This window comes from Nycticebus coucang, chromosome 10 (assembly GCF_027406575.1).
Source record: "Nycticebus coucang isolate mNycCou1 chromosome 10, mNycCou1.pri, whole genome shotgun sequence".
Taxonomy (NCBI): Eukaryota; Metazoa; Chordata; class Mammalia; order Primates; family Lorisidae; genus Nycticebus; species Nycticebus coucang.
Genome location: NC_069789.1, coordinates 56,292,187 through 56,309,234, shown reverse-complemented (window position 1 = coordinate 56,309,234; position 17,048 = coordinate 56,292,187). Strand labels below are relative to the sequence as shown.

At 44.7% G+C, this 17,048-nt stretch overlaps 1 protein-coding gene across 1 annotated transcript; it reads right to left on the bottom strand.

The window, feature by feature from the left end:
• Positions 1 to 4,379: 4,379 nt before the first annotated feature.
• On the bottom strand, positions 4,380 to 16,668 carry CTSE (cathepsin E). The gene is made up of 9 exons (XM_053605278.1): positions 16,601 to 16,668; positions 15,793 to 15,949; positions 15,079 to 15,196; positions 14,003 to 14,124; positions 10,203 to 10,402; positions 8,025 to 8,147; positions 6,882 to 7,026; positions 6,646 to 6,770; positions 4,380 to 4,928 (listed from the first exon to the last, which is right to left on the bottom strand). The coding sequence occupies exons 1-9, from the start codon at positions 16,666 to 16,668 to the stop codon at positions 4,793 to 4,795; spliced, it is 1,194 nt and encodes a 397-aa protein (XP_053461253.1). The 3' UTR covers positions 4,380 to 4,792.
• Between the last annotated feature and the right edge of the window lie 380 nt (positions 16,669 to 17,048).

Here is a 17,048-nt window from a genome sequence, read left to right as displayed (position 1 = left end):
GTAACGCGTCTGACGCACCCCTCCATCCTCACATTCCTTCTGAGATGGGATTTTTGCCTCTTTGGCAGCCTATTCCTTTGTTTAATAATCCTTGCTGTCAAAAAATTCTTCCTTTTATCCAAAAAGTCTTTGATGCTGCGTCACTGCTACCATCTGTGTCTAATCTGGTCAAGTAGACTATACATCCCCGAAGGGCAGAGTGGGTACCCTTGAATCTCTCTCGGCCCCTCTCAGTGCCAGACAGAGGCCTTGCTAAGGAGTTTTTGGTAGAACAAAAGTCGAAGTTCATTTCCTTGTTTCAGTTAGCAAACACGCCTGGAGGGAGGACTCAAAGATTTCCAAGGAGTGTAATATTGGAGAGCGTACCCTGAAGTTGGAAAAATTCTAGCGAGTGTTGACCCACAATGTTCTATTTTGGTAAAGTGTGCATCAGTCCCTCCTCAGGCCGCCCAGGGATGTATGATGCTGACTTGTTCCTAAACTGTCACCCGCTGGAATTTTTCCTCCCACATTCTTTCACTTTTTTCTGAGACTAGGTTTTATTATCAATGAACATTGTGTGTGTGTGTGTGTATATGTGTGTGTATGTGTGTGTGAGAGAGACAGAGAGAGCCATGCCCACGGAGAGGTAGAGACACATTTGAGCCTCCTTCAGAGAATAAGGGAAAGTTCTGGGGCCGGCTGCTACCAAGGGGGCTTTGGGATAGGGGAAGTGAACCGTCCTCAGCTAGTCCTTGCAGCATCTGAACACAGGACTGAAAGTGGTACTTTCAGAGGCCATTTGCAGAACTATTCCTAACACCTTTAAGGTGAAGTTGCCAGACGCCCTCTGGCCCCACTTCCTTCAGCCACGTGGATGGAAAGTCAGCAACTTCCCTTTTCTTCCTCTGACACATGCTCCGATGGAGAATGACAACCAGTCTCTCCCTCACCGTGAGGCCGGTCTCTCCCTGGCTCTCCCCCTCTCTCTCCTTTGAGTTTTCTCCTTCCTGCCCTCCTGCACGCCTTCATTCCATAATCTGAGTATGTCAGATCCTTTGGGGGGCACAAAAGTTGATACTTGCATTTATTCAAGGAAATGAGATATGGTGCAAATCATGGTATAAGAAACACGGCCAAAGAGCTGTCGGGATCTGGAGGAGAATGAGATTAATTCCAGCTAGGGGGCATCTAAGAGGTCTTCATGGAAAGAAGGAATTTAAACTGGAGCTTGAAGGATGCAGAGGATAGGGTATGCAGAGGTGCGGTAAGTGAAGGCCCCAGTCAGATTCAATATAAGGAGAAGTGATCTGGGCATGGGGAGAAGAGAGAGTGCATAAAAAGGACTCCAAGTCATAGGCGGGTGCCTTTGGAGTGTGTCCCACGGGCTGAGATTTCAGTTGCCACAACTTTAACACTCATTGGAAAGGAGACACTTTGGGGGAAAAGTGGGCATGCTCCTCTGGTGAGCGGAGGAGAAGGAATCTTTGGAGCAAAGTGTGCAAGTGAGAAAATGCAGATACTTCGTTTGATGTGGGGTGGACTAGATGTCCAAGGAGGACAGGGGTCAAACTGAGGCTACCCCCTGGAGAATCCTCAGCACCAGACAGCACATTCCACATGTCAGGGGTAGGCCTTGCATAGAAGTGAGCGTACCAAGCTGCAGAGGTGCTAGATGACAATGGCTCTTGAGGTGCCCTGTCTTGGAGGGAGAGTCATAAAGCCCTTTAGCCTAGGGAGATCTGTATTTTATGAGATTTGCCTGTGCTGAAGTCAAGGTCTGTTTCCTGATGAGCCCCAGCATATAAGCTGCTTACACACATGCAATATGCATGCCATCGAATCCTCACCATAACTCCATGAAGTACAATCGTTCCTTGTACATGGAGATTAGTTCCAGAACCTCCTCATATTCCAAAATCTGAGCATGTTTGTGTCTAGTAGTCAGCCCTGCAGGACCTGCACAAAGCCCTCCACATATGCGGGTTTCGCATCCCACAGATAATGCTTCCAATTTGCCTTTGATTGGGAAAAAAATCCACATACACATGGACCTGCACAGCTCGATCTCACGTTGTTTAAGGGCCACCTGTAGTTACTATTATAACGCCCATTTGACAGATGAGCAAAGTGAGGTGCAGAGGTCCCACTGCTTGTTCTAGGAGTCAGGTCCAGGCCTGATTCCAGAGCCTGTGTTGTTATCTGCTCTACTGTGCTGCTTTGATAGCTTTTTTCAATTAGACTGGGCTGAATCAATGATGAAGGCAGTCATTTGGTTAAAAAGTCAAAAATAAGAGTAAAAAGAAAACCAAACAAAATAATTTTGTGCATATGATGTACGTGTGTTAGCTATGACCGACTCTGAGTGTGACACCCACAGGAGAAGGGATGCTAAAACATTCTGAGCCAAGTGCTTCCACCCAGGTAAGCTCCTCGATTCTCCCCAGTAGTTCTGAGAGATGAGTGTCTCAGAGGCATGAAGTTATTACCCAAGGTCACCAAATTGATGATGGGAGGAGCACAGATGTAAATCCAGGCTATCTGACTTTCAGATTGGTGGGGTTTTTATTTTGTTTTGTTTTTTGAGACAGATTCTTACTCTATTGCCCAGGCTAGAGTGCCTGGTGTCAGCCTAGATCACAGCAATCTCAAATTCCTGAGGTTCAAGTGATCTTCCTGCTTCAACCTTCCATATAGGTGGGCCCCCTGCCACAACACCTGACTGATTTTTCTATTTTTAGTAGAGACAAGGTCTCACTCTTGTTCAAGCTGGTTTTGAAGTCCAGAACTCAAATGATCCTCTCACCTCAGTCTCCCAGAATGCTAAGATTATAGGTGTGAGCCTGGCCAGGCTGTGTGTTTTTACAACACCTGTTGCCAAAATGTGACAGCCAGGTCCTGTCCCATTATCTTACAAGTCTTAAGAATGCCTCGCTTGGCTGGCATAAGATAATTATTTATTGTGTTGGATTGAATTAAACCCCAAGTGAATCTGATGTTCATTAAGAAAGGATTTGATAAATAAATGGACACTTTGCAGATGTTAGAAGAACATCTGCACTGACAGAGAATCTACTATCATATGGAAAAAGCAGTTTAGAGAGGAAAATGTAGAGTAGGATTCTTTTTTTTTTTTTGTAGAAAGAAAAAGGTTTCTTTATCAATAGCCCTCTCTATCTGTTTACATGTGCAAAGAAAAATGTCTGTATAAAACAGCTTCAAAGTGATAACAGTTCTTTTCCCTGAGGGGGAGGATTATGGAGCCATCTCACATGTTTTATAAGAAAAAAGCTGAAGATACTTCCATTTTGAAAGAAGCAAAAGCTAAAAAAAAAGGAGAGAAAAATACATTTTTTTCTGGTTGCAATAGATACCATCAGAATGGGAATTCACTTCAGACCGGGATACTCCATGTCAGACCCCTCAAGATGGATCCTATAATCCCAAAGGTGTCCCCAGCCACCTTGTTCTCTTTCTCTCCCCTTCCCCTATGTACTATGAAATATTTGTGCTTATAACAAACATGTGCACACACTATAGGGAACCAGGACTCCTTGAAACAATAGCGGATGCCACACATGGGGCCAGCAGTGTGTAAGATGGGCTGGAAAAGTTCACAAGCTCACCCACTGCCTAAAGACGGGGTAGTTGAGCATTAAAAAAAAAAAACTACAGTGAATTGAAACAGACAAACAGGTTTAAAATCCACTGGGATTTTCTATAGCACCAACACATTCTGAAAACTGGTAAGTAGAGGGAAATAAAACCCCAAGTAGTTTTCTTCTTTTCTAAGCAAATAGTTGATGAGGAAAGGTTATGTTTCATAGAATTCCAACTAACAAACACAGAATTAGAAACAGACCCCTGGTCTGCAGCCCCTAATGCTAAGGTGGGTCTCAGTAAGGCTCATCTGTGGCTGCTGAATTCGTTAGGTGAAATGCTGAAGGGAACTTTGTAACAGGTGATTAAGGCTGACAATTCCAAACCCACTCACCGGTCTTAACAATAGTGAAAGAAGGGCACCAGGAATTATCTGCCCCAACACAGTAGGAAGTATCCAGCACCACTATAAAGTGTTTTCATCGTAAAACAAGCCCTCTAAATCTAAGTACCATTTGATAGGAAAGATGGGCTCAGAGAGCCATGTTAGATAACACCTCTGGATTTCAACCAGCAAAATTCCAAATGTGGTAAACTCTATAGATGAAAAGAGTTAAGAGCCATTTCTAATAAATGCAATTCGTGGACATTATTTACATATGGATATAACAAACAAACAAACCCAGCCACACATATGTGAGGCAATGAGATTTATTTGAATTTTGATAGCATATTAAAAGATATTTGGAGTATTTAGGGACTAAATGATGTGATGCCTGAAATTTGCATCAAAATAATCCAGTTATAGTATGTGGAGCTGGGGAGAGGGGCAGGTGACAGTGTAGATTAAACAGGTCTGGCTATAAGTGGATAGGTCAGCAATGCTAGGTGGGGGCACATAGCCCTTTTCTTGTGCATGTTTGGAGATTTCTGTAACAAAAAGTTAACAAAAATCAATTAAAAATATGGACACATAACTTATTCTTCCATCGTGATGGTGGTATGTACATGTGAAGTGTGTGTGACACTGTGAACATGTGTATGTGTGGATGTCAGGGCGTGTGTCAGCGCAGCACTGCACTGTGGAAATTAAAGTAGCAACTCTGGGAATAAGAGCATTCTGTGGAAAACAACTTTTGGACAGGTGTAAAGAATCCCCCAATCCAAGAGCCCCCAGGGGTGTCAGGCAGCAGGCGCAGACACAGACCCCTACTTAGGGAACTGCACGGGCCAGGCCCACACGGTTATTCCCACGGTCAAAGACTGAGTAAAACTGTCGAATGAAGACATCCCCCAGGATCCAGAGGGGATCCATTCCATCCGAGAAATCAAATTCTTCAAAGCCACTTCTGCAGAGCTTCTTTTTATAATTTTCCTGGGGTTGAGAAGAAAGAAATGTGTAAATGACATACAGGGGGGAGAAGGAAGTAGTGTGGCCTAGAGGCTGTCCTGTGTGGTCGTCGTGGCCACATTGAATGGTCTTAGACAGCTGTTGGGTCCTATCATTTTGGTAGGTGGGTTCTTCTTCCTGCTTCATATCCCACAACTCCAGTTTGCTCAAGTTCATCCATGTGGGTTTTGGGCATCGATGTTCTACAATTTTGAGAACTGTTCATCTCTTACACACTCCATATCCCCCCACACCATGGGAAAACTGAAACTGTATTGCTGGCAGGAAAAGCAAAAGGTTTGGTGCTAGGAGACCTTGGTTTAAATTCTGTTTTTTTTGTTTTTTTTTTCTGGTTTCTAGCAATACTCATTTTTTTTTTTTAAAGGAAAGAAATTGCTCTATAAGTGGCTAGCCATGGCTATTTTCTTTTTGATGTTCTGAGAAGAAACATTTGAGTAACCCCTTTTAAATAAAAGGCAGTTGGCATTCCTTGCTCGAGGAGAAGAGTGTAACCTCCCTCAACTTTAACTTTTAGTTTGGCAAAGACTCGTACTCTCCCAGGTAGGTGTGGTTTTTTCCAACAACTATTTGAAATTTGAGGTTGCTGATGATGGTATAGGAAAGTCTGCAGAGGCCTCAGGAGCCTTCTTGAGAGGAAGGGAATAAAAAGTCAAAGTTATTGCAGCATCCTTGATGGAGTGAGGTGGTTTGAAATCTGCTGGAAGGGAAAGACCTAGCACTGCACTGTATTGGGCACAGGGAAGGTTGTGGGGACTCAGGGGGGTGAAGGTAGGACAGTGTGGGGTGCTGGGGTTGTGAGGGGTGTGCAGACTGATGAACAGGGCTCTGTCTAAACATCCAGCTGGTCCTCTGCGTGGTGTGCCCAGGGGCAGCTCTGGAATTCCTACGGTGTGGGAGGTGGGGGCTTACCCTGAAGCTCTATTTGAAAGCAAACAGTTTTCTTTGGAGTGTCTATTTCTATTTGGTGGTTAGGTGAAGGAGTTAATGGAGATCAAGGCACGGAGGAGCCCTTCCTTAGTCTACACCTTTGTACCTCTATTCTGACACAGTCGCCCAGACGCCGGCGGGAGAGGGGGACTTTGACAAAATTAGTGTATTCAAATGTGCAGCCAAAGAACTGTAATATTGAAAATCCAGGCCAACTGTGGCATGACGTGCTCATAGGTGTCCAAAACGCCTGGGAGTTCCCTTTCTACCTTACCCTATAAACTTAAGAATTGACTGCCACAAAAGATGTTTTCTTGCTTGAGGAGAAAAGCTAATTTGAATATTAGAAGAAGTATGATCTTATTCTCTATCCTTCCCTAGACAGTTCATATCTTGAACCATTTATTTATCTCTCTGAGTCTCAATAGCCTCGTCTGCAAAATGGGTCCATAACATTGCCCATGTGACTTGTCAGTTGAGAAATGCTACGTGGCAGTATCAGAAGGCCTCCTTAAGTGGCTTGCCCAAAATGTGCTGCTATTTCCTGGCACAACTGGAAACTTGAACTAGCCCAGGGGTCTTTCCACCACGGGAAGCTGTGTCCCTCCCAGAGGGACTGCCACGTCAGAGCAGTATGAGCTGGGAGGGGTTTGGGGTGGATGCAGCCTAAATGCAGGTGGCTACCTTTAAAAAAGGGGAAGCTGCGAGCACATGGTCGGCCCCATGACTTGCAGAATAAGGAAAGTGTTCTTACCCGCAGGGTGTAGGCAGTTGGTTTGAGGGTGTAGGGGACTCCTTTGATGACAAAGGTGACATCCGGCATGACGTTGAGGTTGGTACACCTCACAGCATACTAAAACACAACATGGAGGCTCCATTTAGAGGCTTCCTATCTCCCAAGAGCAGGCCTGGATCTCCTGCCCCTTCCCCTTCCCGCCCTTCCTCACCCCAGGCAGGCACTCACTTCTCCATTTTTCCTGCGTACTGCCCTGATGGCCTTTTGCAGTTGCCTGATGTCGTCAGAAGGGCCAGTGATGGAGGAGGTCCCGGTGTCCACAACGGCCTGGCAGCCCTTGGAGCACAACATCACAGAGCGACCCACCCGGATGCTGAGGGCAAAGGGTCGTGGTGAGCCCACCTCCTGCTCCCAGGCAACTCCTGCTCCCCATTGGATTCTTTAGTATATGGAACCCATTTCCAACCACCTGAGTGTTCCTCAATTTGGGGGAACTGATATCTTTAGAAAGAAATACAGTTCCTTCTTGAACTAGTAGATGCACACACCTAACCACAGTTGAAGTGCATGATAATATTGTATTCTGTTTCCTTTAAAAATGTAGATCATGATCTTCCAAAATGATGTCATGACCCATAAATAGGTAAAGCCCTACAGTTGGAAAATCCCCCAGTAGACAGAAAGCATTCAGGCTTTTTAAACTTTTATATTCCTAACACCTGGCACCCCACAGGAACTCAGTCTCAGTTGAACTGAAACTTGAAATACACTTCCCTGAGTCCCTGCACTGCCCAGTACAACACTTAGTAAGTAGCAGGTATCTGGTCCCACTTCCCCAATTGTTCCAGGCCCAGATACTGTAGGTGGTTCCAGGTTCAGTTTCAATGCCACCCCCTCCATGAAACACTTGAAAGTTCTTTGGCTAAGAGCTATCTTGCCCTGTCTGCTGGGCCATTTTGGTGGCATCTTTCTTGGAGCATTGACCACCTTCCAGTTTACATGATAGCAATTTGTGTGTGTCTCATCTTCTGTATAAGCTTCATGAGGGTAAAATCCGAGTCCAGTTCGCCTTTGCGTTCCCCACGTCCCTCAGCCCTTGTCTTGCGTGCGACTGTTAAAGAACAGAGGGCAGCAGGCTGTGTATGGTGTTCACTGCCTGTGGGTTGAAGGCCCACTGCAGTACAAGGAAGGAAGTTGTGCCCGCCTCTCCTTTCTGCACCTTTGCTCAGGACCCCAGACCCCCAACTCACACCACCGGCTCCCTGCATTCTCTTCTGGTGACCAGCAGTCCCATTGAGTTGGTTTCCACTGGAGTGGTGTCTGTTATGAATTCATCCCTCATCCTGTGACTACTTCATAGAGGATACTCACTTGTCCACTGTGATCTGCCAGTATTCTTTCTTGGAGACCGGGACCCAATTCAGGCTCCCAGAGAAATGGGAGCGGTCATAGCCTCCGAAAATCAGCTCGCTCCCTTTACCACCTTTTTGGTTACTACATGGAAAGAAAGGCAAGTTGTCAAGGAAGGGCCACTGGTAAGCCCTAGGGTGAACCCCTGCTTGGACCCTTTGCTTCTTGGTTTGGTCACTCGTACTGAGTATTGAAGTCGGCAGAAATAGCAGCCTGGGCTTTGAGACCAGGACTTGTGACTACTGCAAGTTGATTGGTCTGGGCCTTTTGGCACAATGAAACAGTTCCATCCAAAATTTTTTGAATGTCCTTCTGCTTCTTGAACAAAAAAGGTCGTAAAGGTGGGATATGGGGACAACAGGTCTGGTCATTCGGAACCAAGGCCAGGACCATTCTGGGTGCATATAAATCTCCCCCCAAAAGATATTTTTTTTTCCTAAAGTACCTTCCTAACTAGGGTGTGGCAGTGTCTGGAGTTTCTGTGTTATTCAATCTTTTGTGTTAAGGCAAAGAAGCTAATTTGAATTTATAACGACTTACTACAGCTTGAGTATTTATTCATTTTCATTCATATTGATTTCTCAGATTGTGCTCTGGCACTTAGCAGGACTCTGAAGAAACAGGACATAAAACAGGCTCATTATCAGGAGGAAAAGGATTAGAAACATACAAAACTGCAAGGCACTGCAAGGCAGAGGAGTAAAGTGAGGAGGGAACTGAGTATTGCAGGAATTTTAGGAAAGTGGTTTTAGAGAGGCAGCAGGGACAGGAAATAACATTTGTTGATGACCCCTGTGCACGGCACTGTGCTAGGCATTTTACCTACTTAAACCTAGTTAGCATCGATCTATTGTCCATCCGAGGAAACTGAGCCTCAGTGAGATGATGTGATCCAAATGGTAGGATTTAAATCCAGGCCAGTCTGACTGCAAAGCCCCTGCTGTTCCCTTCACAGCCCACTTCTCCCAGGCCAGGGCAAAGGACCCTTTCTGAAGGGAAGTAGAGGTGTCCAGATGACCTGCCTCTCTTATGCACAGTTCTGCACGAGCCTGGTCCCAAGTGCAGTCATGCTGGAGAGGAAGCACAGTGTGACAGAGGAAACTCAGGACCCCTCCTTGGAGGTCAGGGGACCCAAGGGAGCAGGACTGTGCCAAAGTGGATGAGCTCAGGCCAGTTCTGGCCAGGAAGAAGTCAGAGAGGTCAGAAATCTCATTCCTCTGTAGGAGGATAAGATGATAGGGCTCCAGGCAAGAGTGCCTAGACTCAGGTGAGCCTATGATCTTTTCCAACTACAATATGCAATTTTTTTAAACAATGAGTTAAAATGGGCATGGCATAATTTACCATCGTACCCATTTTTGAGTCTATAGTCAGTAGTAAGTACATCCACATTGTTCTACAGCCAATTTCCAGCACTTTTCCGGTTTGCTGAAGTGAAAGTCTCTATCCCCATTCAACAAGAACTCCCCTCTGACCTCCTAATCCCCAGGCTCTGGCAATCACCATTCTACTTTCTGTCTATGAATTTTACTTCTCTCGATACCTCTTATAAGTGGAAATACACAGCATGTGTCTTTTTGTTACTGGGTTATTTCATGCATATGTCCTCAAATTTTACCTATGTTGTAAGTGTGCATCAGAATTTCCTTCATTTTTTATGAAGGAAATGATATTCCATTGTTTGAATATACCACGTTCTCTTTAACTTGGAATTATTTTATTGTTAGCTTAATTTTTAATTTTTTCTGCTTCTCCCCAGGCCCCCTCACTCACTAGAGCGACTGTCTTTTTTGTTCCATTTTTGTCCCCCCTTGTCCAGCATCATGCCTAGCATTTAATAGGAGCTTGATATTTGTTGATATTTATTGACACCAAATAAATTATCAACCAAATCCCAGAGTTTTTTAAATTAAACCCAGTATGGTAGAATTTACAAAGTGCTTTTCACAACTACTTTAGGAGGCAAATCTCATTTCCTCAATATTCAGAGAGGTTAAGTGTTTTTTTCTAAGATCACCCAGCTGGCCATAGGTCAAGCAAGAGAGCCAAGCCAAGTCTTTTGACTGTTCAATCCAGTATACCATATTGTTTTCCTCTAGTCTTAGGGGACCTTAGACTGGCAGGTGTGACAGGCCTTACCTGCTCATGTAGATGGAAAATATTGGTAGATCCACCAGATTCTGACTTATCATGTTGTCAAACACAGGGGTCACCCCTTTCTCAGCCAAGGAAGGGTATGCCAGGCCCATAATGCCATCAAACTCCACATGGTCAAAGACCATGTCTGGCTCTTCGAGAACTTCTCCAAGCTGCTGGTTAGCCACCGTCAGTCCTCCCACCTGGCAGGAGAAAGCCCGCAGGAGAATTGCACAGGGAATTGCTGGCAAAGGGTCTTGCATTCCTCAATTTTCCTCTGAACAGAAGCCAATTCTTTTCCTTTGTGCCCTTGATTAAAGGGACACAAAGATTTTTGCCATATTCTCAACAAACAGGATATCTCAAAACCCCAGAAGCCTCTTCATGCACCCTGCCAATCTAATGAACAGAATATATGAATTTTAAAATTATCAAATTTATAAAAATGTCCCCCTTATTATTAATGGATTTTGTAACTTCTTTTGGGAAATTTTGCCTATTCTAAGGACATAAAGACATTTTTTCCATGTCTCCTTCTTTCTTTTTTTCTTTTCTTTTTCTTTTTTTTGAAACAGAATCTTACTTGTTGCTCTGCGTAGAATGCCATGGTGTTACAGTTTACAGCAACCTCAAACTCTTGGGCTTAAGTGATTCTCTTGCCTCAGCCTTCCAAGTATCTGGGACTGCAGGTGCCTTCCACATCACCTGGTTATTTTTAGAGATGGGGTCTTACTCTGGCTCAGGCTGGTCTTAAACCTATGAGCTCAGGCAATCTACCTGCCTTGGCCTCCCAGAGGCTAGGATTATAGGCATGAGTCACCATTCTCGGCCTCCATGTTTCCTTCTAAAAGCTTTATTGTTTACTTTCACAATGAGATCTACAAATCTATCTAAAGTTTGATAATATGTGAAGTGAAAATCAAGATTCTGTTTTTCTGCATGGATATCCAGATGGCCTACTACTATTTAATAAATACATCATTATTTCTTCCACACTCCACAATATCATGTTCAATGTAAGACAGGAGACTGGATGGTTTCTGAATTTTCTGTTCTGTCCCATTTGTCAACTTTTAAAATCCTATGACAATACCACACTGTCTAAATTACTGTAGTTTTATAGTAAGTCTTAATATTTGATAGTATTTGTCTTCAACAAGATTGTCTTGATGCATTACATATCTATATAAATGTTAGAATTAGCTTATTAATTTCTAACAAAAATTGCTATTGTTTTGTTTGGGGTAACATTAGATCCAGAAATCAATTTGAAAATATTTGGCTTTTTAATAAAACCGAGTCATTCACTCTACAAGCATAGTTTGTGTTTCGGTTTATGCAGGTCTTTTTTAATTTCATTCAATAATGTTTTGCAAGTTTTGGAGTAGAAGCCTTGCACATTTTTTGTTAAATTTACTTCCAAGTAGTTGATGGTTTTGATGGTATTAAAAACAGTTACTAAAAATATTATAAGTCTATAGTGATCTAAACAGCATGATATTGGCATAAAAATAGAAATATAGATCTATGGAACAGAATATAGAATCTAGAAATTAAACTAGCCTCAGATCATTATCTGATCTTTGACAAACCAACCAAAAGCTTACACTGGGGAAAAGAACCCCTACTTAATAAATGGTGCTGGGAGAAATGGGTGGCCACATGTAAAAGATTGAAACTGGATCTGTACTTCTCATCACTTATAAAAATTAACTCATGCTGGATAAAAGATTTAAATCAAAGGCATGAAACTATAAAAACTCTGGAAGAAAGTATGGGAAAAACTCTTAACGATATTGGCCTTGGGAAAGAGTTCGAAGAAGACCCCACTGGCAATTGCAGCAACAACAAAAATAAATAAATAAGATCTGATCAAGCTTAACAGCTTCTGTACAGCTGCTAAGAACACAATAAAAAAAAAATCAAAATAGGCAACATTCAGAATGGAAAAAGATATTCACATGTTACAAATCTGACAAAGGACTAATAACCAGAATCTGCAAAGAACTCAAGCAAATCAGTAAGAAAAGAACAAACAACACCATTAATTACTGGACAGGGACAAATAGAACCTTCTCCCAAGAAGACAGACAAATGGCCAAAAAACATGAAAAAATGCTCGTCATCTTCAGTCATCACAGAAATGCAAATCAAAGCCACCTTGAGATATCACCTAACCCCAGTAATAATAGCCCACCCCACAAAGTCCCAAAGCTGCAGATGCTGACGTGGGTGTGGAGAGAAGGGAACCCTTATACACTGTTGGTGGAATTGCAAACTAGTACAGCCTTTTTGAAAAGAAGAATGGAGACTCCTCAAAGAACTAAAAGTAGACCTTCCATTTGATCCCGCAATCCCATTACTAGGTATCTACTCAGAAGAAAAGAAAGTCATTTTATCATAAGAACATTTGTGCTTGAATGTTTATAGGAGGTCAATTCACAATTGCTAAGATGTGGAAACAACCCAAGTGCCCATCAACCCACAATGGATTAATAAACTGTGGTCTATATGTCATGGCACACTATTCAGCCATAAAAAGATGGAAACTTTACATCCTTTGTATTACTTGGATGTAGTTGTAGAATATTCTCCTTAGTAAAGTATTTCAAGAGTGGAAAAGCAAATACCCCATATACCGAACACTAATTGAAACTAGTAGGTGAACAAGTATAGGACCACACAAGAGAAAAACACAGTTAAATTCAAGTAGAGAGAAGAGGGGAAGGGGAGAAGGGCTTAGTAAGCTCCCAGCTAACAGGTACAATGTAGAGGTATATGGCCCACTTCCTGGGTGAAGGACTCAACTTCAACTCAGATGCTACCTAACAAACACAAACAATATAACCTAATTGTGTGAAACTTTTATTAAGCAGAAATTTTAAAAAGATTTTTTAAAAATGTTTCCTTAAAAAATTTTATTTTTCAGCCTGAGCAAGAGTGAGACCCCATCTCTAAAAATAGCCAGGAGTTGTGGTGGGCACCTGTAATCCCAGCTGAATAGGAGGATGAGGCAAGAGAATCACTTGAGCCCAAGAGTTTGAGGTTGCCATGAGCTGTGATGCATGACACTCATGATGCTCGAGGGTATCAAAGAGAGACTCTGTTCCAAAGAAAATTTTTTTTCCATTTTTTTTTTCTGCTACAGGTTGAGCATCCCAAATCTGAAAATCCACAACCTGAACTGCTCCACAATCCAAAGCTTTTTGAATGCCAACATGATGCTTAATGGAAATGCTCATTAGAGTGTTTCAGATTTTCAGATTTGAGATGTTCAATCCACCAGGCCTAGGCATATATTGCTGCCTATTAACCAGCATAAAGTACCCAGGGAGTAGCTCAGGAGCTCAGCACTGACCTTGGCCTTTGTTTTGACAAACAAAGGGATCCTGCCTTGTCTCTGTGATTGGACTCTCATTTCACACCTTTCCCTTTATATTGGTAACTGAGTCCCACCTTGCCTCCTGGCTTGGACTTCTTCATTCTTCAAGATGGAGGCCTGGTCTTGTCTCAGAGGCCTGGGCACTGGTGCTCCAGCTGTAGACCCTGCCCCACACCTTGTGCACTGGGCACTGCTTCCTGAAGGAGTCCCCAGGAGATGCCCCTCTAGGGCCCAGCATGCTAAGCAGATTCACCCACTGATACCATCTCAGGTGGGGAGAGTTCTCCCTCTTTCTGCCAGAAACTTCCTCCCACCCTATTTCCATCTATTCCTGAGACCGACCTAAAACCTAAGACCTCTGATTAATGTTCTGTCCTTCAAGTTTCTGGCCAAGAGAGAAAAGATGAAGACTTGCACTCACAGAGACTCGGTCAGCTCCAATGATCCCAGAACAGCTACCGGTTCCATACTTAATGGAGAAATGTTTCCCTTCTAATCGAGTGTAAGTGTTGGACCGGGAAGGGCAGAACTTGGCATGTTTCCCTGGAAAACAAGGTACAACTCTTACCTAGGCTTTTGGCTCATTGCCTTTATCTCTGCCCCTAAACCCTACTGCCCCAGAGCTGCAGGGGCTCTTCCATCAGCTGAGTAAGAACCTTTAGAAAGGCCAGCTATGACCCTCCCTAGTGAGCAGCTACATTTACCTCATTAGTCATAGGTGTGGCCTAATTGGGAACCAAATAGCTATCCCTGGATAGTCATTGTCCACAATGACCCCATGAAGTACACCAAGATAAAGACCATTTATTAGGCACGAGCATGATTTCTGCCACCAAGTGTGGGTCAGAGTTTGGTTCTCAAAGGAAACTCATGGATAAACCATTGCCACCCCAGGAAATTACTCCCAACTCTTCACTGAATCCATGGACACCTAGCCTTGAGGTTTTCAGAGACACAGTGTCTCTGGAACTTGTTCTGTATCAACCAAGGTCTTCTTTTTCAATCCTTACCATTACCTCTGAGTTAAATGGACCCACCCAAGCCATCATGCCTCACCAGTCCCTCCTTTGGTACACTGAGAAAGAGGCTACCAATCTTCTTGAGGCAAGTAGACAATCTGCTTTAGACCCCAATCCTTCCCCCTCAGCTGCCCAGAAATAGCCAGTCAAATGGAACTTTCCCCCACATTCCTTTGGGTGTTCCAAAAGATGTGAATCATCATGTCAAAGATTTCTCTTTTCAGTGGCTGAGTTTCACCCTATTAATTTTGATCATGATGAAAGTTGCTATCTTGGATAGCTGCCAAATTTTAGCTCTCTCTCCTTGGCCTTAGCCTAGCCCTATTTCTGCTGGAAGCTGTTCCAGGGCAGACTCAGAGATGAAAAAGGGAAGCTGGCGTGGTAGGGATGGCTAGCCTTTGAGAACCCCAGCTCCCCTCCCCTAGAGTACCAGGCTGTGCTGGACCTGTTCCCTGCTGGGCCTTCTGGCCCCACTTACGGCAGCCTTTGCTCTTGCAATACACAGAAGGGACCCAGAAATCAGAGGAGCCAGTGTCAAAGATGACAGTGAAGTTCTGTGGTGGAGAGCCAATGGAGATTTTGCCAAAGTATTCAACCTGTAAGGAAGAGAAGGAAGGAGGGTTTGGGTGGTAGGGTGGGATAAGCATGCTCCCCAGGGGACCAGAGGCTGGAGTGTAACAGACTGAACCTTACAGAGTCTGGAAGCGGCAAGAGTGGGAAATAAAAGGTAAAAGGCAGAGGGAGGACCATGAAGGAGGAAATCCAATCAAGCCCCCTGGCTTCTTCATTTGATTTTACTTGCATTATCCTGATCTCCTAACTACATTGTCAGCAAGGCAGAGGGTGAAGTAACATCTCTGGTTTACAGATCAGGGGACCCGGGCTGGGAGAGGCTAAATGTCTTGCCTCGGGTCACAGAGCTAGCCATCTGCCTAGCTAAGAGCAGAAGCCGGACCTATAGTGTGGGATGTTTGTCACCTTCAGCTTTCCTCCCACAGAGAGCTCTACAGATGTGGACACCTTGGGGCCTGTTTAGCCAAGTCCACAAGGACCCTCGGAATCAGTTCATATGAGTCATCCAAGCTAAGAAATGCACCACAGCCACCAAGCTGCTGAGGTGGCACTGGCTACATCCCAAGGCTGAGCATTCCTCCCTCTCCACCTCCCCAGCCCCTGCCCCAGGATGCCTCACATCCAGGTAGTTGGTGAGGGGCTCCTTGACAGCCAGGGCCATTAAGCAGGACGTGTTCTGTTGGGTCATTTCCAAATCCAGGGATTTGCAGAACTCAGAGAGTTGGTTCTGTGCCTGCAGCTTCTTCCGGAGGGATGGATACCTCCTGAGGGGCACCCTGAAGACAGAGCCCAGGTGAGGGAGGGTTGCACTTGTGCCTCCCTCTTCCTCCCTCCCCTCCTTCCATCCCATTTCTTCAGGGATTAACTAGAAATGGAACAGGAGGGGACTTGCAAGGCAGCATGCTGGGGTCCTGCTGGAATCAGCAGCCTCTGCATCCTCACCTGCCTGGCCTCATTTCTGCCTATGGACTCCTAGAATCTCAGAAAGGAAATGGCTGTCCCTCCTGGAAACTCGTTCTTTGAGATCTCTAGGAAAATGGGAGATGTAGGGTGGTCTTCAGTTTTACTTGAACCCCTTGAAGGGCTGATTTAGAGGAACAGAAAAACTCTTGGGGACAGCAATGGTAAGTCCCTTACAGAAGTACTTGGGTGCTTTGAGCTATAAGCCACAGCTGCAGGTTCCTGCTCTGTAGCAACATGAGAAGCTCCTTGGGGCTTGAGCAGGCACCTCATTGGAGGCAGAGGCAGGGGGATGCCTTGTTGTGGACTGGATATTAAGGCTGTGCACAAGGGGGCTGCTCGGTGACCCTCTTCCAGGGATTCCCACAAGCCCTCAGTCTCTTCTCCTCGTTCTCCAATCAGTTTACCTCTTCTACAGCAGCCTGAGTTGGGGGCTGGGAGACACAATGCTGGGAATGTGGTCTCACCTGTGAAGTGATCCTTGGGCCTGCCCCAAGTCCAGGAGCACCAGCAGCAAAAGAAGATGCATCTTCATTGTGGTTCTAACCAGTGGCTTCTTCCTCAGCTGCTCTTTCTTCTCTCTCACGGGGCAGTGGGAACTGGCTGTCCCTAAATCTCACACCTGCCCTGCCCAGCCCAGTCCGAGGACCCAATGAAAAGGCTCCGGAGTCATTAGCCATGCCCAGAGTAAACACAACCTGTGGAATGGGGCGTTCCTCTCCACCCCTCAGTCTCTTTCCATCCTGCAAGGGGAGTGTGAGTCTGGGGTGAGAACTTGGGGGTCAGTGCACCCTCTGAGGTTCAGCTTCTACCAGGGCCTTTGCAGCCTACCTGCACCCAAGAATGTCTGCAATTAACTGAGAGCAACTGCAATCCTTGGACACTGGGAACCACGCTACTGCACTGTTCTCACCA

Bases quoted from the DNA above. Each gene is read 5' to 3' on its own strand.
- CTSE (XM_053605278.1), bottom strand. From the start codon at position 16,668: ATGAAGATGCATCTTCTTTTGCTGCTGGTGCTCCTGGACTTGGGGCAG. The intron at 15,950-16,600 runs GTGAGACCACAT...CTCTGTCTTCAG, and splicing joins GCCCAAGGATCACTTCACAG to GGTGCCCCTCAGGAGGTATC. The intron at 6,771-6,881 runs GTGAGTGCCTGC...GTTGTGTTTTAG, and splicing joins TACGCAGGAAAAATGGAGAA to TATGCTGTGAGGTGTACCAA.